The sequence below is a fragment of the Erithacus rubecula genome (assembly GCF_903797595.1).
Source record: "Erithacus rubecula genome assembly, chromosome: 4".
Taxonomy (NCBI): Eukaryota; Metazoa; Chordata; class Aves; order Passeriformes; family Muscicapidae; genus Erithacus; species Erithacus rubecula.
Genome location: NC_136686.1, coordinates 58,182,836 through 58,206,598, shown reverse-complemented (window position 1 = coordinate 58,206,598; position 23,763 = coordinate 58,182,836). Strand labels below are relative to the sequence as shown.

At 35.8% G+C, this 23,763-nt stretch overlaps 1 protein-coding gene across 7 annotated transcripts in view; it reads left to right on the top strand.

Moving 5' to 3' along the window:
- MAGI2 (membrane associated guanylate kinase, WW and PDZ domain containing 2) overlaps positions 1 to 23,763 on the top strand; it is a 685,143-nt gene that overhangs the window by 204,793 nt on the left and 456,587 nt on the right. For all 7 annotated transcript variants that reach the window (XM_079303121.1, XM_079303120.1, XM_079303125.1 and 4 more), the window contains exon 2: positions 1,594 to 1,710. In XM_079303121.1, coding sequence (XP_079159247.1) covers positions 1,594 to 1,710 — 117 coding nt within the window. The remainder of the gene's footprint in view (positions 1 to 1,593; positions 1,711 to 23,763) is intronic.

The following is a 23,763-nucleotide window of genomic DNA, read 5'->3' as shown; positions in this document are numbered from 1 at the left end:
AGTGGGCAGGCTACAGCTGTTGTTCTTGAGCTGACATTTTCTCAGGCTGCCAAAAAGCATCTGCATCACTGGGCAGGTTGAGTATAATAGAGTGAGAAGAGCAGGAGATGCAGGACCTTTACCCTCTGCAGCTGATCACCAAGGACAGCAGACTCAGAATTTCTTTACAGCCTCCTCAGAAATCTCACAAGGAATTAGAAGTAAGGATGGTCTTGTCTGCAAACTGAACCTATTGCAAGAAACAGGGCTAGGGGTACAAAGTAATAGGTCAATTAGGGCTTGGGGATCCTGGAAGAGCAGAGATCCATATGGAAGTTCTCAGCCTCAGGGAACCAGGCATACAGGTATTTTGTGTCTTATTAATTACTGACAAAGAGCAACAGTAATAAAATTATGGACTTATAATAGTCAGATAAATAGGAATATCTGTAAGAAGAAATATATTTTAATTTATAACCATTTGTGCTCTGCAGTGACTTTCAAAAATTGGATAGGGATATTATATGTTCCTATTTACAGGAAAATCTTAATATAGTCTAAGTCAATAAGACTTTTGGCAGAGGGTTCAATAGCAAATTCCACTTGAAAAAATGTTTTAAGGTTGCATGTGTGAAACAACAAGTTAGGGACCTATCTACTTGCAATTTTTCATCTTGGGAATACATGTCAGAGTTCAATAAAGTAATGATTTTCTATTTTTTTCCTATGTCAGAATTTCAGAGAAGAAATTGAGTTATTTATAGATTGCTCCATAATTATAAATGTGATCCCTATTTAAAGTTAAAAGAAATGGGGAGAAATTATATTGGGAAATGCTTATTAATCATGTTGGATTAGATTTATAGATATGCCTTTCATAGTGGAAAATGATACACCAGTGGCTAAACAGTAGTTTAAATTGTTTTGTCCTAAAGTTATAGTAAAAGTGGCAAATACAAGGTGTTTTACTTAGTTTTTTTCCACACTTGCACTGCTTTGCTGAAATGTTGTAGTGACATTTTTGGTGGTGGAAATAAAATATGAACCTTTGTTTTTGATAGTGTCTCTTTCAATTGTGAGTTCTATCAGAAATAAGTAAAACAAAACATATAACATTTATTAGTTTGCTAAGAACAGCTACATTTTATTCTGGTTACACATGGACTAAAAACACTGAACACTGCAGAGATATTTTGTACCGAGATTTTGATCCCAAGCTTTTTGGCTTAATAAGAAATGGGGAATTGGTATAAGGTCATTGGAAACATAATACCTAACACTTTATTATTTAGGTAAGTAGTTGTGTAATAACAATATGTTTAAGTTTTGTGCAAGAAGAAAATTGACAACTCTGCCTATAATTCTATATCTCTTTTCTCAACTGTCCAGATTTAGTCAGTTATTTGTCATTAACTATTTTCAACCTTTACAATTATCAATAGTAAAAAACACTGTACCAACCACATGCTTTAACCAGAAAACTCTGTGCCTTTGTCCTCCATCACAACAGAAACACAAAGGAAAATGATCCACAAAGACTTCACAAGTGATTCATTGCTTCCATCGATGCAATATAATTTTAAAATGTGCTTCCATTTGTCTTTTCCCTGACAGGAGGCATTGTTGATAAGGACCTTCGTCACTACCTCAATCTGCGGTTCCAGAAAGGGTCGGTGGACCACGAGCTCCAGCAGATCATAAGAGACAACCTCTACCTCCGCACAGTGCCATGTAAGTGGGGTGGGATGGGCAAACCTGGCTGCTTAGTGGCAGTGGACTCTCTGGGTGAGTGCTGCTGAGGCCCTTTGCAGTGCATGAGGTGGTGAATGGAACAGCCTTCCTGATAAATAAATACATTTGTGGCTGGGTTCCAATCTTCCACATTACTGTTGAGAAATTCAGCTGTGCAATGATGGTGTTTTCAAAGTTGTAATTTCATTAGTCTGTCTCTAGAATAGTAATAATCTTGTTTATTCTGTAGTTTCAGAAAGCACAGATTTAAAGAGAAAAAAAAAGTTTTCTGGGCTGGTTTAGTGGATGTCAAACAGAGAGAGTTTGATCTGCCTCATGTTTCACATGTAATAATGCTGTTGGATTTAGAAAGTAATAGGTCAACAGAAGAAATGTGTAAACTAGATCTGCTTGAATGCAACAGGCATGGCAATGAAAGTTTGTACTGTCTTGAATATGTGTTTGTTGCCACATAAGTCAATATTCAAAATATTCTGAAACCTCTAAAATAATTTTTGTTTTGTTAACAATATTCAGCTGTTTTGACAGTAGACACAAAATTAAGCAGAGTCACGCCAGCCAGGTCAGGCTGTCAGGGCCATGCCTTACAGGACAGATCTACTTGGCTGACAGACAATGTATCATTTTAAATGGACTGAAGCTCCATTATTCTTCCCTCATACAATAATTGCTTAGCAGACATAAAATGGGTCTTCTGGTTTTGGCAGAAAAGGGGTGCACTCTTGAACTTACAGGTTTGACACTGGAATGACAGGCAGAGGAAGGTATGCTGGGTTAGTGGCTGTGCTATTTATGTGGTAATGAGTGGATGCTCTTTGAAAGCTGAGTTGTTGTGAATGTTTGTTTTTTCTTTCATAACATTAAAGAATGGAGTTCTGAAAAGCTCCTCCTAATATAAATAATAATAAATATAAATATAAATTCCTAATTTCTGATGATCCATTTGCGGCTGATCAGAAAGGAAGGTGGAGAAAAAAAAATTAAAATTATTACCTGTATGCAGAAAACAAAAAAATGTTATATTTATGTGAGATTTGTGATGAATTAGGATTGTCTGTAAAAGCTGAGAAACATTACAGCTGAATTGAAAATGCAAGTACAAAAAATTTTGAGACTAAATCCCCCTTCCAAGGATGTCTGGGAGCATCATTAGCCTAAACATATTCTTCTTATAACCCCAGTCTGTGCTTATTAGTGCCACAGGTCCAGGTTAAAGAAGAAGAAAAATACAACAATATTGTAAATACTGCACACAGGTCGTGTATGACAGACACTATCTGTCAGGTATGAGCACAATAAGTATTTTTTGAGGTTGTTTTGCTTTCATTCAAGGCAATAATAAACTGCTCTTATCTGTCAAGTAAAATACACTACTCGCCAAATCAAATTTGTCATTCAAAATATAACACTACATCCACAAAGACTAAAAATTGGAATCTATCGCCAATACAGTCCTTTCTGCTGTGGCTTCTCCATCTTCTGTGTCACTTTAGGGGGTTAAATTCTTAGGCCATTATTGTATTATGTAGTGAGCATATTTGACTAAGTAAAAACTGCATTTTGAAATATGATACAGCATTACAGATGGCAGGTGTTGATTTGCCAGGCAAACTGACAAATGTTCTTGGAGAGTGGAGGACTCTTTTCAGTAGTAGTGGTAGGAAGGAGAAAAAAAAAAAGAAAACCCCAAAAAAACCATAAAACCTCCACAGTGCCTAATTGATATATTTTCTTCAAAATGTTCTTGAAAAATTCTATGAAAGTAATCCTTCTTAAAAGTGGGTATTTAAAAAAAAAAAAATGCTCAAATGCAGACAGGGTGATTTATGGTTAGCTAATGGATTTTTCATAGTCAAATGAAAAGGACACCATCACATAGTTTGCAACCCAAACAACCTCTAAATCATAATTGTGGTGAATCTTTCAATACAGTTTTACTCTGTTATGAGCATTCATGCCTAGGAGGGGAAAATGTACTCAACAGTTTTCTTATTTTTGTGCAACTTAACTAATTTTTGAATCATGAGCTTACCTTTCAAGGGCGTTGGGATTCAGAATCTTCTGCTCTGGGCAGTATTTTGTTTTTAAGCCCTTTACATAGTCTAAGAATACTGTATTTTTGTCCTAACACCATCCTTAGCATTCAGTGGTAATGTTTAACTGACTGTACCACTGCCCACAAGTTCACTGAATGAGTGCACCTAACCATGAACTCGTTGCAGATCTTCCAACAGATGCCAACACAGCAAAAGCAGCACTCAATTTTGTCTAATTCTTGCACAGAAAATTAGAGAGAAAAACCCAACTGCAGGCAGCAAAGACTTAGTTTCCAATGACAAGGTTGTAGCACAGAGGAAAAAAAGGTTGAAAAATCAGTGGCAACATTTTCCTTTTAAAAATGCTTCTGCAATATTTTCTCTGTTACAGAAGCAGAATTGCCAGTAAAATGATGAGAAGGTTTATAGACTTCTTGACCTTGAGTTTTTCTGTCCTTTGCTTTCTGTTCACTCTGGCAGCACTGGCCCCAGCAGTGCAGTGGGCATGACCATGGGTTTCTCAGCCTTCTAGGTCAGACTAAGTCATCTTTGACTTGCTTTGAATTAGTGAGTATCCTCTATGAAACCAGGAAGCCAAGAACTTATGCCCCTTTTAAAGCAGGGTAACCAAGCTCAAGTTAGACAACTGAACTAGCATTTACTGGGAACTAGATAGGGTTAGGCCTTGGACTTGACCCTGGTAGAGTGTAAAGCCAGGCTGGAAAAGGCCTTAAAGAGCCAGCTCCAGGGGGAAGGTGTCCCAGCCCATGGTGTGGAGTGTTGGAATTAAGTGATTTTTAAGGACCCTTCCAATGCCTTAACATTTCATGACTCTGTGATTCTAGATAAGACCCAAGAATAAATGGGCCAGAATCAGTGACGTGAGGATAATGGGTCAATTCTGCCCTCAAAAATTGTTGCCCCTAGGAATGGGGTTAATTGGTTGGGTTTGTGATCCTTGCATTTCTCTTTTTTTGCTAATGCAGTGCCCCTTTCTACTAAATTAGAAATGACCGTGTAACCTGGAGAGTCAAATGCTGCTTTCCATAAGTGTCATGGTTCTTAGTGCCATATAAAATTGATTTTCCCTGCATTGCCAACAAGAATGATATGCATATATCTCAGGGCAGGATGTACAATTGTATTTGCAGCAGTCAAGATGCAGCTGTTAACAAGGCAGTTTTGGGGGAAAGAAAAGTTCCTCATTGTCCAGTTTCAGAAGACCTAGCTGAAGCTTTTCTTCCCCTTTTTCTGCTGTGTAGAATTTTGGCACTTTTCATATCCTAAACTTACTCCGCAGGATGTTTAGGAGCACTGTTGTGGTTGTCCTGCAGTACAGAAAATAGTCGTGGTGAAATGGTAGCTGTCAGCACTGTCTGACACTATCCATCCAAATCCAGGGATCTGGAGAATGGCCACAAAACACGTGGGAGTGCTAGAGGTAGACAACACCTCAGCCATGCTGCCTTTTGTGCTTGGTAGTGCTCTCAGCAAGCTGCAGTTGCCATGTGGGCAAGCAGCTTTCCAGTCTTCACCAGTGTGAGAAGATGTAGCTCTAACTTTGTCATCACAGGAATAAAGCTTTGAGGAGAGTACATCACAGGAAAGCAGTTTTGGCAGTGATAGTTGTGGTCAGTCTCCTTTGATAATGTCCTTCCCAGCAACTGCAATTCTGATTCTTTAAGAGCTGGCAAAACATGGTAGCTGTGGTTGAAAACAGAATCTGTGTATGCTTCCTTTCCAGATGTGGAATGTGAAATGATAGTGGAAAACATTGTGAATAAACAGCACTGTAAAAAGCCAAGGACGAGCTGACTCATAAAAATAAAAAGTCATCCATTAATTGGAAGAGCAGCTCATTGATATCCTCTGGGATATAACCTCAGATTGACAGTAGCTCGGATGAGTTGGTCTATCCTGCTGCACCATAGGAGGATGCAGCCTATGAATGTTTTCTTCACAGTGAAAATGGGGAAAAAATAGCTTAAAAAAGATTATAGGGATGAGGAAGTCATCCCCATTCCTTCCTAGTCTTTGAGTTTAGAAAAAGAGGAATGACGTGAGAATAGAGTGGACTGGCCGTGTGGATCAGCCTTACAGCACCAGATATTGCAGCATTACCATTAGCACAGAAATTGGAGGAAGGATGTTTTATTTAAGACATTTATCAGCAGCATAGGAAAAAAAATAAAGTTTGTAACTGAGTCATGTGTTGTATGTGAGGGACGAGGGGCAAGAAATGGAATCATTATGAGCAGCAGTTTCCCACATACCAAATCATGATAACAAACCTCCTTTTTCTCAGCTTCCCTGTTGATGCCATGGGTGCTCTGTGTTAGGTGAATATAATTAACACAGCACTGCAAATGTGACACTTATGGACACTTAATGAGTCACTTAAATCACTTCTGCTGCGACTTATTTTTTTCCATCTTCTGTGAATATTCAGATTTAAATAATTTTGAGTCAATATAAATAGCCTCATTTTCAAATATGGTTTTGTTCTGTTGTATTTTAGTATAGTCTGGTCTACATATAAATTTAACCCACATGCTGTAATATAGTCTGTGTACTGTTGAAATATTATATCTTACAGCATGCTTATATTTTTTTGTCTAGATCTCTTCCCAGAAGAAGTACATGCAGTGATAAATTTTTTTCTGCGTGTTGATTTTATTTATCATATATAGTAAAAGTAGAGCCATTAGGTTATATTTTGGTGATACTAAAGTCAATAAAATATGTTAATACTTGAAGCTTCAGGGGAATTCACACTTTCAGACCTGAAGAAATCTCTATCTGCAAAACAGTGTAAAACAAACAAGGTCTTTCTCTCTGTTAGAGAAGTGTAATATATTGGTGAACTTTAGTCATTCATAATCTACTTCATGGGTACCAATCACAAATAAAGAACTTCTGGGAGTGTGTGAGACTTTCCTCTCCTGATGATAGGTGCTATCATAGTTTGTATTTCTTTTAATACCTTTTATTTTGGTCAAAATAATTAGTAAATACTGAATTAAATCCACATTACATAGTTAGGTTTCCATGTGAGGTTTCTAATTTCTAAGCTAGACAAATACGAAGCCTTTCAAAATTTTTTGAAAAATACCTTTCTTCCAAAAACTATATAGCCAAGAAAATTTAAAGGGAAATGTGTGAAACAGACTTGCCAATGGTATAATACATTTTTTACAAGTTTTTTCATGTCAGAAGTCTCTTACAAGAGGTATTGTCAGTGAAAGAGCTGCCAGTTTGACGTCATATGGAGCTATTGTGGGATAAAATAAGCTGTGCTTAGCATACCATACAGCCAAGAAATGTCTGCATCACTGGAAATAACAGTACCTAACTTTAATGACTACTTTATTCTTCCTGTGTTAGCTATTGCTTAGACTTTGATGATTCAGAATAGAGCAATGCAGAGCTCTTAAAAAATGTTCTGGTTGTTGTGTATCTCATGGAGCACACCACCAAAGTGTACTTAAAGTGAAATCATTGACATCTCAAGTCAAATGAGGTAATTATGTGGGATGAGGGCTCCACTGTGCTGGTTACAGCACAGCCCCAGAAGATGAGAAAGACATCACTGCTTCCAATAACCAACAGCCTAAATGGAAGAGGAGAAGAACAGCTGACAAAAGACCACAGAGCACAAACAATGCCTGAATTGTCCTGTGTGAGGTGGAGTGATGGTTAAACTGTTGCCTGTAGACTTTGCTTTGTTTTCCACTGCTGCATTCACTATTCCTAATTACCCACTGAAATCACATACAGGACAATGTCTTTTATTTCTGAGGACACTGCCAAAAGAGTTTGACTTATACATAGTTGTATTGACTTTTCATGTTATTTTATGAGACCTTTTGTCTGTTTCAGAGCAGGGTAGTAAAGGTTGGAGTCAGCACTTGTGCTTCTTCTCCATCAGTTTGTACAGAGCTTTGCCTGTGCCCTGAGCATCTTCAGGCTGCAGGGACTGCATTGCCTTCTGCAGGAAGTGGATAAAAATAAAAACAGGGAAAAAACAATTTTAAATTTTATCTATCAAAGTGAACCCCAATTTTAATTAAGGGCTAGGGTAAACAGATGTTCAAACTATATCTACAAATAACAACACTAGTTGGAACAACTGGAAAATACTAATATGGAATATATTATGTCTGTTAGTCATGAGAGAGAAAATGTAAATAGTTTCTGTTTCTTCAGAAATTTCTCAGTTCTCCATATTGGGGACATCAGCTTCTAGGTATTCAGTGACTAAGGACTCACCTGAAAATAACATGTATGCAAAGAAAATAAATACAGCTCAAGAAGAAGAGGGAAAGGAATGTGTCCAATGTGGTATAACTGAAGTAAGAAGTGAGAACAGTTGTAACAAAATGAAGAGCAGTAATTGTGCACCCCTTCTGATACTGCAGCTTGAATGTTTCTCAAAGGTTGTATCAAGACATTAGGATGCTTTAATTGGCTGTACAGTTACAGCAGTTCTGTTGCTCAGAGATCTTTGCACCCAAATCACATCTGCTAGACACTGAGACTGAACATTCTGTCCCCTACTCCCATTCTTCCTGCTCCTTTGTTCCCTTCTTTCTGCTCTTTTAAATATCATGCTTTTCTCCCATTTTAAAAACCAAATAATCCAAAATCAATATTTTTTTTAGAAGGCAATGCCAATATAAATTATTTTTCTAGCAGGTAGTCTGGTGCCCTGCCAACTGGAAAGTTGGTACAGTGCTATTGAAGTCACTAAAAGTTTAGCAGTGAAAAAAAGTATAAAAAAATGTTCTGAAATTGTAAACCCAATCTTTCTAAAGCCATTTTCCTACAAAAGTGTGTCACACATCTTCCTTAACTAATGTTACCTGGCATGTGATTTTAAAGACTAATGTCAAGCATCTTGGGTTTCTCATCACATCTACCTGGAATTACCTCATATATAATACAGTACATGCATAATTCCAGATGAGAGTTTAGTTGCAATATTTGTGCTGATTGTCCCCAGGAGTCAGTATGTGTTTATTTAAACTTTGGGGAGGTTCTCTAGTGTTGCAAAATGTGTTTTCTAATTCATGGGAATACTAAAAGGATAAAGGATAGTGGCAGTTTTGAATGAATTTTGATAATAGCCCTAATTTTTACTGATTACTAGCAGAAAAGTAGAAGGGCAGTAACATGAATCTGATTAAATACCTTGCTTCAGCAGAGCAAGAATAGCATGCAATAGAAGAGGCCACAAATAATTTATTTCACAAGTACAAGTCATAGTTCTTGAGTAGCCTAAAGCAGCTTGAAGTTTGTGCAGTCTGTATCTCTCTATGACAGCAGGCTTTTCAAGCCTCAAGGTGTTAGATATACTACTGACCTTTCTCCTTAAATAACTAAAGTATTTTAGAAATTTAAGAATTACAATTATGATGAACAAAACTTTTGCAGCATTGTTGAATGTGAGAAGCCCTATGATTTCTAAAGCATTTTTTTTATTTCCTACATGATCTTTCCAAATTGTGTTTTGATTTTAAAAGATTTTAAAATAAATCCTCTAGATAAATTTAGCCTCCATCTGCAGTGAAATAGGTCCAAATTTGTTTTTTTTCTTAAGGTAAGCTGAGATACTCTAAAGACCTGTGTTTTCTTTCAGACAAAAAAGATAAGCTGTCAGAGACAGTGGCTAATCTTTAACTTGTGATTTTTAACTGAAGAACTGAATAGTGAACATGAAACACCAACAGCTGTCCTTACAAATTTAGAAAATATCAACAGCAAAAAAAGAGTTGTGTAAAAATAATTAATATTCTTAATTGAATGACCAGTTAAACTACTAAATCTATGTTTGCATCATTGAATAAAAAGGCCCAATATCAATTTTGGGAGGATGTGCTTCTTTTGTTTGTTGTTTTCTTTTGTTGATTTTTTTTTTCCTCCCTTCTGGAGTTTTCATCTACAACTGTAAAAAAAGCAAAGCATTGGCAGTGATGATGGATATCCTCATGAATAATAGATCATCTGGTGCATACTGAGAAATTTCTGTGAATTGGATTATTTGTACAATGTGCTCTGTGCCACCATTCCCTTCATTTTGAAAGGTCACTAATTACGTTAATGAGACTGTACAACTTTAGTACTTTTTCCAAGATCTAAGATTTTCCCACCTGTAGAAAAGAAGGCACACCTTTTTGTATGTTTTCTGTGTCTTACGAAAGAAAGAAAAAAAGAATTTCAACCTTCAGTGCATGATAAGCCCAGCTCAATGGACAAGTGTCTCTAGTGTCACCATGTTTTAGGTTCAGAAGTGCCCTGGCTAGAATAAATCCCTTTGAGAAGAAAAAAAAATCAGAAAATGAAGGTGCTGTAACACCTGAAGAGATACTTAAGACCTGAAGGGTGAATAAAGCTTTGGCTTCATCAATAGGGGTGATATTTATTTTAATTTACTGGCTGAAACAATGTTATGAGAAAACTCCTTTCCTCCAAGTCCTTTTCTGTTTATTTTTCTGTATCCTGAGGGTATTGCTGTCCTGGTTTTGACCCGTGACAGTTTGTCAAAACTTTATATTTCTCCTTTATCTTCAGGTTTTGATTCTACCTAATGCATTTTTCTTTTTCTAATGTATTACTGTTATTAACACATCAACCTCTTGCCTAGCTATCAATCTATTATGGATTATTCAAATAATTCTGTCAAATTTATTTCAAGAGTCTGAATAGAGAAACTTTCTTACTGGAGGATGGCAGAAATATATTTTGATTAGGGAAAAATAATTACAATAATGCAGAGGTTCCAGACCTCTGTATTTCAAATGAAATCAGGGATCTGGATTTAAATGCAGAACAGTGTTATAATTTTAGCTTTTAAATTCTTGTCTTTGAATTTTAAAAGCTTGCATTGACATGTATTACAGGGTATAGAAAACACTGTGCTTTTCAGTTAAGAAATCAGATTTTTTAGTACTAAATTTCACAATAAATTACATTTGCTATTATTTTATCAATGTGTCTGTTGAAACTAATCACTAATACCACTGTTATGCATTACTAAGATGTTTTCACATTGCTCACAAAAATTGTGGGTTATTTTATAGGTAGGAGAGCATGAAATTCACTTTAGGCTGCTGAAGGTGTAATTTCCACCTGTGTTGTAGTGGCCTATAGCTTGTGGCAAAATGCACACCAGCACTCAGTTTAACTCATCTGTAATTTCTGATTCCTGTTTTTGATTTTGACTGATTGTTGAGATTTCTTTTTCAACTGGGTACTGCTATGATTTCTTCAACTCATTGGTACTGACTTGAATAGATGCTTGACCAGTTATTTCATTTGGCATTTGCTAATACAGAGAAACCCAGAAATGTTTTGGGGGTTATTTTTAAGCTTTAAATCAAAACCATTATACCCCTTCCTGCAATTTTTTTTTTTCTGCAGAAGAATCTTCCTGACTGCAGGTGTGTCAGAAATCTTGCAGTAAAGCTCTGCCCTATATGATTCATTCATTTCACAAAACACTTCATTTAATTAGGAAATGCACATTGCATTGTACTCCCTCTGAAGAGCTCTTAGAACCCAGAGAAAAGACTGTTGCTTAATTACCTTTAATTCATTTGGAATTATAGGCTACAGGGGCTCTCAGAATTTCCTTTCTTACATAAATTTAGAAGTAACTTTTATCTACAATATCCTCATAGTAGCAGAATCTATAAAAAAATTTCTCTTGTTCCCTTAGAGATGTCCTGCTTTGACTTTTACTAAAATGATGAGTAGTTCTGAGCCTCTGCACATTGTTGGCTCCATATTTCTAAGCCCTGGCTGACTCCCTGCTCAGAAAGCTCCTGGTTTGGTGTCTAGGCCAGGGAAGAAATCTTATGACTTCAGGTTTTACACAGGTTGCAGAAGGTGGTTTCAATCAAAGCTGGTCTGGGCATGGACCTTTGTAAATTTAGTTCATTCAATAAGCAAGGCTCATTCCCAAATATACTTCAAGTTTTATGTCCTCTAGATAAGCTAGTGCAGCTACCTTCTCAAAAATAGGATAAAAATCAGGCTGGTTTCATCTTTTTCTCACTTCTGAGTCCTGTGAGGACAAGGTGAAAGGTACAGCTGAGTAGTGAGTCTGCAATTCAGCATTTCATTCAACAAATATGGGAAATGTAAAGGTGCCCATCAATTAACAAAGATTATTCCCCCCTGTGTATCATGCAGAATGAGGCGAACTGTAATATATATTATCTAATCTTCAGTTTATCTTAGTGTACTTCAAAAATAATGAATATTTCCTATAAAGCTTCAGAATTTGCCATGAGATCATCAATCACTTTTATCTGCAATATAAATGCATCTGTACTTGTTTTAAGAGTTGGGCACCAACAAACTACAATTTAAATAGACAGTTAACATTGCACTGATTCAGAAACATAGCACTTGGAGCCAGAAACAATTTAGTAATCTGGACTGTAAATTGTCAGAGAATAGTTGTTGTTCTGTTTTTGTACTTTATAATGCAATGGCCTGGAAGAAAGTGATGAATTTTGGAGAAAATCTTTTCTTTCGTCATCTTCACAAAAGGAGAGCATCTAATTGCTCCTTTCCTGTCATTATCCTCAATTTGCATTTCCCAGCTCTGGCATGTCTGGTAGGATTTTGCACAGAGTTTTAATTTTCAGAATTTTCTGAGTAAGATACAGGGTTATTTCTGTTCCGAATCAAATATGTTCAGTCTGAACTGGAGAAATCAAGTGGAGAAAACCCCAGGATGTTTGAGGGGTTCCATGTGACCTTGCTTCCATTAACTTACACGTTTATAAAATATTAGAAGTCCATGTGGCACTGTGTTTCTCAGAGCATTTTTCACTACACAGTTGAGGAAGGTAACCAGGCTCTAAGTTTTGAAAAATTTATTTCTGTTAAGTACTTTCTACTCTATTTTAATTCTTCTAAAATACTGAAAAAGCAGCAAAGTCTAAAAGAAAAGAGAATGCTCCTGCATGATGCAATTATATTGTCTCTCTTTGTCCCTCTTTATTAAATGTGGAAGATTTGAGCAACAATAATAAACATGAGAAAATGTTAGTTCTTGTATAATCCTCCATTACCATCATAAAAGAGAATTCTAAATAAAGAATAAAGGTTTATTTCTTAAAAAGACAAAGGCTTCCAATTTAAGTTCTCTCTTCTACAAAGCGAGGAAGCTTGAAAGATGAGCTAAAGGAAAATTGAAAAGCAGAAGGGTTTTTCCAACGAGGGAAAGTGATGGAATCTGCACAAGGGATGGGGAAACCTTGGATGTACAGACAGGCTGGGGAACGAGATGATGGAAAGCAGTGCCACAGAAAGGACCTGTGGTCCTGGTTGATGCAAAGTTAAACCTGAGTCAGCTCATTAGTCACTGCACCCTTCTAAAGACTAGGCAGAAGTTGTAAGAATTTTAAAAGGTTAATGATGGATTTGGAGAGACAGTAAGCTCTGACCAAAAAATCCTATCCTCCCATGGAGTGACACCTCACAGGTCTCAGGGTACAGGACACACTATCAGACCATGAGGCAGTCATCTCTGAAGGCATTTGTGTGCTGGAGGGAATACCACAGGCAGTTGTAGAAGGTGAATTTATAAACATTTCAGTTTGATGAATTGAAAACTTTCTACAGTTTCCTGACTTTTGTTAATACTCAGTCTGAAACCAGATCATTGTTTTAAACAGAAGATCATCTTAAATCCAGTTTAAAATATACATGTAGTTCAAAAGAAAAGGTTTTGTATTTCATTTCTTGATTTCTCTTCTGATATGATTACTATTTATTTGCCCATTTCTGCTGTGACCAACTAGAAAACTACTACCTTATCTTGGCTTAAGCAGTTAAAATAAACTGTAAGTCACTTGGGAGATGGTTTTAACACGCTGGGTAAGAACATAAGGAGAATTATTTAGGAAGTGCACAGAGGAACACTCATAACTTGGAGCATAATTTTTAGAGTTCAAGTGAAATATTATCATGAACTTGCATTGAGTTGAAGTGAGAATTAATTTAATTATTTGATTCTCTAGGTCTCTTGTAGAACTTTGTTAAATTATTGCAGGCCTTAGCTTTCTGCAGGTTAGAAAATAATGCACCTCTTCCCCAGATAATACAGTGAGGTTTATAGCAGCTTAAATTTATTTCATTATCTGATTCCATGTAGGACCTATAAAGATGTGATCTGCACAACACTAACAATCCTTCACAGCTAAAGTTTGAACAAATCAATGTCTTCAGGTCCATTAAACTCAAGTACAAAGTACATCACGTTCCTGGACAGAAGGATAAATAAAGGTGTTAGAGTACACAAAAATAAGAAATCAGTGAATAACTATGGAAACAAGACTCAACCTGATTATTCCAGAAGTCATTCACAGGAGGCTCTGTAGTGCTCTGGCTCTGTGTTCTTTCACTCCACTTTTGTTCTGGTGCAGATAATGGCACAAGATGGAAAATACCTTTTCTTCCTGTCATGTGGTCCAGCAGAGGTGTTTTAAATGAGTTCACAGAAACTGCTTCTAATTTAGTGGCATATAAGAAGAGGGATTTTAGTGAGAGAGGAATATCTAAAATGTGTTGGTCTGGTTTTTTGGTTCAAACCATGTGTGTTCCTCACTGTGCAGAGCTGCTCAGTTCCCCATGGTTATGCACTGTCCCTGTTCAGGCAGTATTGTGCAGTTCTGCAGCATGTGACACACAGAAATCTGTCTCCAGCAACACTCCATATGATGCTAGTCTCCCTTCATATCCCAGTTCTCCTTTCAGACCCCAAAGAGACTTCAGAGAAAATGTGGGAGCACAATTTCCTTGGCCAGTATGGAGTGTCCTCATTATCAATGCACAGTCCTGAGCATTTCAAGGTGATGGCTGTGTCTGTGCCAGAAAAAAACAGGGAAGGGATTTCTTTCCCTTCACCTCCACTTATAAAAACATATGATGTAGTTAAATGTTCCATGTGTTTGTCTCCACTACTCCATCAATCTCCTACAGAATTGTACTTCCAAGCTTATCTACCAATGACATGTGCTTCCAAGTTTAAGATAGGAAAACTGATTATGAATGATATAGCCCAGTTTTCACTACTGGAAGTTGGAGAATACTACAGCAACTTGGAAAATATTTTATGTGCTTTGTATCAGGGCAATAATTAATATATGTCTATTAGCACTCATAGAATTTTTGAAGTGGTTTTGGGAGTTTGGGTGAGGTTTTGGTTGTTTTTTAGGTTTTTGTTATGATTGTAAGTTTTGGAATTGTTTGGGGGTTTTGTTGGGTTTTTTGTTGTTTTTGTCGTGGGTTTTGTTTTGTTTTGGTTTTTTTTTGGAGGGGGGTTGTTCTGGGGGCTTTTTTGTGTTCTATGTAGCATTATTTAAAATATTAGGAGTCGGAGTTTGGTTTTGTTCTCATTATCCTTGTTAGATCTGGGATTCTGGCCCACTGCTCTCACCTTCTGCTCGCCCTCCAGCTCCTCAATAAATTCTGCAGTAGCATGGGGGAGAGATGAGTATTGATGATCAGTCTGCTCTCCCTTCATGGGCTCCCTCATCAAGGCCAGGAGTACATGAGCATGCCTTGCCTGTTCATTCTCTGCAGGCACCAGTGCCACTCTGCTACAAATTTGAGCTTGCTTGCTTTCCACAGAGCCAAGGATTTAGTTGTCTAAATGCCACTGTTGATTGAGTAGAATCCTGCTATTGTTCATGGCTAACACTTAAATGATGGGTCATGATCCTTTAAGATGTTTTAGATGAGTAATGCCAGGAAAGTAAAAATAATTGTTACTAGAGCAGTTTGGTGATTTGAAGAAGCAGCCTGTTTTACATTAATGTAAATTAAGGGACTGACAATCAGATAAACTCCTTCTTAACTTCTTAATAATCTTTCCCGTTTCATCTGTTTTATTTTTTTTCTCCTAAATTGTATTATTCAAATGAATACTCAGTACATGGCAACTAAAGCATGTGTAACAATTGTATTTCTTTTTTAAAAGGCTGAATTTTCTATGTATCCCCTGGTGCCTCAATCTATGAAAATGTTGTATTAATGATGATAGATGCTGTTCCTGTTGGTACTGCCTGGAGTTATGCAGTTGTTATATTCATGCATGTTGAGACCATGCAATGCCTGTGTGGATTGCAGATGTGAAGGGATCTGAATGTCCTTGGTGGGACACTCACAGCACCCTGTAAGATCAAGTCTAAAGTGTGGTGCTCACAAGGACTATGATGGGGCAGGGGACTTGCTTTGCCTTACTGAGGTAACAGCTGAATTAGACCTGCAGGTAGAACTCTCCTCATCCTCTTCTGCAATTTACTCTGTACAATGATATTAAGTCGTTAATCTTAAAATTTTCCAGTAGTCTGAATACACACCAGCAACAATTTCTCTGCTGATGTCAATCAGTATAACTTCATTACTGTTGAAGATTTTCAGGAATTAGCACAGTTTCAGGTTTTAACCTTGTTATGATAGCCAGGAAACATCAAGTTTCTTTTCCAAATTATTACTGAATGCTAACAGCTCTCTGGATGTTACTGATGTAGCTTGGCACAACTAGCTTTGTTCAATGCTGAGCTAAATATGTCCCTGAAATATGAAAATAATTAAGGTTTTGTAGCATTTTGTGTAGAGACTTGTAAATTGCTTTGTTCTCCTGAATTAAAAAAGATATTAGCTGAAAGTTTGATCATAGAACTCTAAAAGGTTGCAAATCTGAAAAGCAAGAGCAGCTTTATTGTTTTCTTTAAATAATGTACTGTTATTGCCATTTACATAGTTGAAAAACAAAGAAAAAAAATCCCAAAACCCAGTGCACACCTTAAGGTTTAAATTAAGAGAATTGTTTTCATTCATTTTTATGTTTTTGAAATAATTCACTTTGCAGGCTAATTTTGCAGCATGGTGAAGATTGTCATAACTGGTGCCTAGGAAGGGACACCTTTGCCAAGGTTGTTTCTGTCACTTCTCCTTATTTATTTCTTTGACCTTTACCTCTGAAAATAAATGTCATGTTGTGGCTTAAGCCCTGTTATAAGCAATAGCATGCCTGAGTGCAGCTGTAATTGAGGATCTGCCTATTCTTCCTTTGCAAAATTGGTGCAGGCTTCACAGCTAAACCCAGTGCTCTGCTCACAATTAGGGGCAATTTGGAAAACTGAAATTCTGTGTGGTCTCATTTTCATAAACATTACTTTGATGGGGCTATTTTGGCCTACATGTGCTTCTGAAAACAGAAGAGAGCAGTAAGAACCTGGGCCAGCACTGTTCACATAAGCAAAAGGTATCTATTCACTTGAAAGAAAGAGCAGTAGATACTGGAGTGAGACACTTTTTTTATGCTGATTTTTGCTGGGTTTTTTTTTTGTTGTTGTTGTTGTGGGTTTTTTTTCTTGGTTTTGCTTTTTTTTGGGGTTTTTTTTGGGGGGGGGGGGTTGGTTTGTATTTTTGGGGGGGGTGTGGTTTTTTGGGGGATTTTTTTTTGTTCTTGTTTCTTTTTGTTGTTGCTGTTTATTTGGTTTTTTTTAATGCTCGTTCATGTTGGGTTTCTGCATAAGGACCAAGGACAAGGAATGTGTGAGATGAGGCTGCACAGTGATCATGGGTCCAGAGACTGCAGCAGGGAAGATGGACAAGGGGAGCACAGGGTTCTCTGTGGTAAATGAAAAAAAGAGGCTGTATTTTTCACAAGAGTGATTGAAGTGGAAAAGTTGTGGGGAAACTAATGTGTGACAGGGTTATTAAAGATTTCATTATAATAGAAATAAGAAAGAACATGAATTAAAACTGCTAAAGTATGACATTTTCTAATTTTTAGTGCTATGGTTTATAAGTGTAGTAATTTTCTTGTGTTATAATTTACAGTGTAGAGATAGTCATAAAACATTTTTTAATTTTTTTCCTTGCAGGAAATAATAGCATATTAAGGAGGGTTTTTTTAAAAAATTGACTTTTATTCTACTTTGCTTCTGTTTATTTTTATCTTACTGTTTCTGCTAAACAGTACTCTGGGAAAAAAAAGGAGTTTTCAAGCTCACTATAATGTAAAATAACTACAGTAAATGTGAAGACTGAAACAATTTCTTGATGGAAAATTCAGTATTGCTTTAAATATTAAAAGAAAAAATTTAGTTGGCATTCTCAGAGAGACTTTCTTCCCATAAATTTGCACTTTTTCAAATTGTTAATTAGTTTTATGCAATCATTCTGATGTTGTTGGAGGAAAGAAAAATAATAAAATACATGTTGACAGTTGCAGCTAGAAACCTCGAGTGATACAGAAAACAAAGATAAAGATTCTGGAAATGTGAAAGCTTGCTAAGAGCATATCTAAGCCAGTGTTCATAAAATTGAGATTATGTTATTTATTTATTTATTTACAGCAGTTCTGTTAAGCTTATGTGAGTCATGAAATAATTAATAACATAGTTCCTGATCTTTGTGCCAAGCAGACATTTAGGTATCAGCTGGAAAAGTCAGTAGCATTCTTTAAAAAGATACAGTGAAGCTATGTCAAAGAAGAAGAAAAAATCTGAATTTTTGCTGTCAGCTGATGTAGATTATGCTCTTTTGTTCCCAGACATTTCTCCAGGGTTTCTCTTAAACTCAGAAGCATTTGAGGTGCATAGTGAGTGCTGGGGTAGCTCAGAAATACATTGCAGTGATATACTTTTCAAAAGGAGAGATTTTTTTGTCTCAATGATGATGTGAGCTGAGCTTTCAAGGAGTTTTCTGCAATACTGCACAGAGCTCCTGCCCAGGGAATGCCCATGAACTCACAGCCAGAGTGCTCAGACATGGCCTGGCTCTGCATGGCTCTTGTGAGGAGCCAGGAATGACTCCAGACTCTGCAGGAAGGAAAGAAGTGGGATGTTCCTTATGAGGAATGAGATGGTTTTGACCAAATTATTGCAGTAGACTGCTGCTACTACAAAAAACCCAAAAAAAACAAAAAACCCAAAAAACAACAACAACAAAACAACAACAAAAAAACAAAAAACCCCCGAAAAAACAAAAAAAACCCAAAACCACAAAAAACTCCAAAAACCACAAAAAAAAAAAAACCAAACTATGTTTATTGTATCTTTAGAGGCTTAAAACTTTCTACATTGGCTAAATATTTACAATAAAATCAATCTTGAAACTTGTTCATTAGTTGGCATCTGGTTCATTAGTTGGCATTTACCTTTGGTTGTAATATACGTGTCTCCATTTTTCTCCATTGAATATACTAGCATTTGAGCAAAATAAGAACATACATGTGATTAATTTCTTGGTTTGGGATTGGTTTTTTTTTTTTTGTTTTTAAAATAAGTATTTTCAGTCTCATCTTCACAAATTATAGCCAGGAGTTGGAACAGCTTCCTGTTAATGACATGTCAGAAGACCCAATAGAAGAATGTTCTTGGAAAGGTATCTTGTGTTCATTTTAGTCACAGAATGACTGATGTACCAAGGGTGTGGAAATTAATGAATAGTGAGAAGAACCTATTTAATTTAATTTGAACACAAGTAAGTGATCGTGAAAGTGGTGGTTTCTGTTATTGGCAAAATGCAAGCATCAATTTAGTGCAAGAAAGACAGATAAAGTAGGAGCAAATTGAAATATTCTGATTTCAGATGCCAAAAATTAAAAACAAGTTTGACCAAGAATTTTATGCTGAATCTATAAATATGTGTTGTAGAAAATTAGGGTCACCCTGTAGTTAGAAGGGAAGGTTATTTAGGGTTGAAAAGTATTTGCTTTCATTTAGCATGTCTCTTTCTTCCTGGGCAAACTTAATTAAGTCACTAAACTTTTATTGCAAAATAATTTTTTTCATATACAAACCAAGAGAAGTAACAGCCTTTGTAAATTTCTTGTGAAGGCAGAATAATGAAGACTCATTAAATTATTTCCTATCACCAAGTGTTGTGTGAAATGGAACATACTATCAAGTAAAATGTGTTTAGTTAATGTCAAAATCAAAGTCTAAGAAATTGCTCAAATCTGAAAAAAAACCCCCATATCCAGATAGATTTCAGATAATGACATATAACAACACCCAGTTAGGTAACCCATTTTAGCTTATGTCTCCACCCTCTTTCTGTAACAACTTCTTGCTATGTGTTTTAATATAAGTCACAATACATATGCACTACAATCCTTGAACAGGGTGTTTTTGTTAAACCCCAAATTTGTAAGACTTCATAATACTCTGGGAGGACTGGGGTTTTTTTCTTTATTTTTGAATTAAAAACATGATTTTTACTTTAATGGTTGTAGCTAATAAACATATGATTTCATATCTTTCAAGAGGCAGAACATTTATGGAGATAAATGCTAAGACATTCTTTATATGAGTAAATTCTTCAGCTTCATGGTATTCTAATGCCATGAAGAGAGCTTGGGGGAGGAGGTATTTCAGGCCTATATTAGGTGGTTGATTTTGATTATTTTTCATAGAAGGATGGTTTAAAAAAAACCCAAAAAGATAAAAAGAAAAATATATCAAAAATTTCAGACTTGCTTTCAATACAGATCTTGGTCCGTGAATAATCCATAGATCAATATTAGTTTTGGGTTATAGAAGTTCACCTAAATGGAAGTCCTGCATTATATTTGACCAAGGTCTAGTTCCTATCTCTTGCTCAATTCTGAGTTAAACATCTGAAATTAAATTTGGTGATTGTAAGTTTATTACAGGCCTTAGTGGATTTCTGCTTCACCTGAGAGTATCTCTGATTATTATTCATTTAATTTCTTGTTTATAATTTTCTATATGTAAACAGAGGGGGTGGAATTGTAAGAAGTGTTATGAATTCATTGTGTGTTCATTGCCCTGAGAAATGTTTTATGAAGTATCCAGTTATTGTCACTTGCACATGCAAGCACAATTTATATGAACAAAAAGCATTCCTCTTTTCATTTTGGTAATTTATGTTGAAAATAATGCTTAATCTGTAGATAAAAATATCTCCAGTTGGGCTATGGCAAAAAAAGCTTTAGAGCAAACTCAGTGACTTAGTCAAGGCCCTCAATTACACTTTTATATTCTAGGAGAAAGTAGGGTAAAAAATATGACATATCATTTCAGCAGAGTACAACATATATGTGAATTAAGCTCAAAACATCCATTTTCAAATAATGTCTCTTAGCTTTCCATTCAGCAAGCACTGAGATAATAGTGTTTTGATCAATGGGGTAAGAAAAATGCCAGTCAATATCACAAAGGAAGTTTGCCTTTCATATTTTTCCAGTTTTATTTTCTCCTTTGTTCAGAGGAGTGCATGACTCAACAACTAAAACAGGTTGATGCAAACAAGAAACTAGAAAGCAAAACCAGGCTGAAGGATGCTTTAACAAGTACAGAAACAAGTAGTGTATGTTCAATTACAAAGGTGTATACTTTTATTATTTACAGGTTTTATGGAAAGATGTTCTTTCTGGAAATAGGGATGAGCTGTACTGAGCCAGTTACCTTGGGAAATTTCATAGCTGGGGGTGAAGGTTCTGTAAGATGAACATGTAAATCCATCCAGAATGTTCTTCCAGGCAACAGGAAAAGAAAATCACAAAGAGATACAATGTTTAGCTACCAACAAAAAATTAAAAATATTAGTAGAAAGTGAAGAATCTACATGGAACAGCAAAGATATTTATTGGACAAACAAGTAAGTTCTGTTCTAGTGGTTGAAAAGTAAAGCTGAGAAAAATACAGATTAATTAGACCTCCAGAGAACAAAACAAAAAACTTAATTATTTGACCAGCTAAATAGAAATTGAATAAGAAAAGAGGAGAGGCGACTCCTTAGGAGGGGGTGACTAGGATTTGCTATACTTCACACAAATAAAATTCTGTAGGGATCATTAGAACCTAGATGTAGTGGAAAAATGGCAAATGAGGAAATGTGTAAATTTGAGGGGGGTGTTTTAGGAGTTTTTGTTTGGTTTGTTGGGTTTTGTGAGTGGTTTTGGTTTTGTTTATTAATTAATAAACCTTATTGCATCTGAGATGGGGCAAACCCAAGAGTTTGACTGGGGGTGTAGGGGAGTAGATTATCTCCATAACAGAATATCGGTAGAATTTGAATATTAAATTAGAAGTTTGATATCCTGAATGTTTGGTTTGTTTATAACATCACAAGTAACATTAATAATAGCAAATATATGAAATAATAGCAAATATAGCTTATTTTGGGAGAAAAACACCTTTCAGGAAACTATTTATTTATTTATTGGCTCACCTCTTTAGAGAGCAAATTTAAAATTAATTTTGTAGTGTTGACAAAGGAAAGTCAGAGAGATAAATAGAAAATGAGACAAAATACAGCAAAAAGGGTTTAAAAGGTCAAGCTAATCTGATAGTTCTTCAATGAAATTTTTGATTTTATCAGTTAAGAAGACCACCACAGAATTAATCACTCTATAATTTTTTCTGATGTTTAGTATGGAGAGATAAGAAAGAGCAAAGCTGCTGTATAGTAGATTGGAAATTTTCTCACCTGAAATTTTCTGTGTTATTTTCCATGTCCAAGAGGAATGTAAAATTGGAAGAAGCACTTAGAAAGCATAAAAAGCTGCTCAGAAGAGCAAAGTTCTAGTCTTACTGGAAGAACTTTGCCTAATTACTTTAGCAAAGTAAAGATCAATACATAAGAGGAGTTTTATTCACCCTCTATAGAAAGTCTTAGGAATGAATACTAGAGTCATAAAAAGAAATTTAAAGATAAAAGAAGAGAAGAAAGGGATAAAACCTGAATATGAATCTATTAAGACTGGAAATTAATGGCACTTTTGAAAATCTGATGGCTTTTGGTTTTAAGGCAGCAAATTGAAACTAATTTTAAATATGTGAATGCGGCTAGCTTGTATTTTTGCTGGGATTGTAAGCTGAACTAGATGATAAAAGGAATATCTTTTTAGCTAATCATCCATATCCTGTATGTGATACAGCCATTCACTTTCAGTGATGGGTTTGTGTGCTACAGCCCCATTGACAGGACTGGAATTCTTGATGTGAGATTAGGTTTTAGTCCAGATGAGCAAAGCATGTCAGTATGTGCTTCTGTGCCAGTGAGGTCATGAGTTATTGAATTTAATTACTGAAACACACATCTCTACAACAATACTCAAAGAATGAAACTGCCTTTTTTTTCTCTTTATTATGTTTAAGCCTGGATATAGATAATTAATATTTTAACACACTAAAGACAGAATTTTAACTCTGCAAGCTCTGAGAAATGGTGAAAGATTTCTCAGCTCTTCTTAAAAAAAAATGCTTTTCCTCTGACCTATTTCACAGTTTTGTGTTTGTCATCAGTTCATGTCAGCCAACAAAACAGTGCTAATGTTAACCCATGATATAAACCAAATTTTATAGTATCAGAAGTGTAAATATCTCTGTGAACTGAGCGTTTATATGCTGATATGATATGTATGAAGTACCAAAATATACCAAAATATTTCTGTGGTCACATCCCATCAAATAGTGATGGGAGCCCTGATGTTGCTTTGGTCTCACTTGTGGCCAACAAGGCTCCTCCACTGTAGAGCTGTGGTTTTGCTTTGATCTATTTCTGAGTGTATTCCAAGCCATGCATTTGATCTATCCCAACATCTACCCTGGGAAAAAGTGTTCTTTTCTTTTCAACATTTATATGCACAGGCTGAATAGGCATTTTAAACACAGATGTCTAGGTACATAAAGTTGGAGTTCTCTTCTAGAATCACTATTCTGTTTATTCACCTCTTACATTCATGATGCTAATTTCACTTTTTGTTTGTAATTTTCGTCTTTTCCTTCTGCTGGTATTTTAAAATCTTTGACAAAGGTAGCTTTTTCAAAAGTTAAAATCTTTTATACACTAAATTATCAAGGAATCTTAATTCGCTTTGAAGTACATACAAAGAAAACTGCATTACAATTGATTCTTCTTTAGGACATTTTTCTCTAAGGTGAGGCTGGACACAAAAAAGAAACCCTGCAGCAAAGCAGTGCCTTACTTGTAGTGA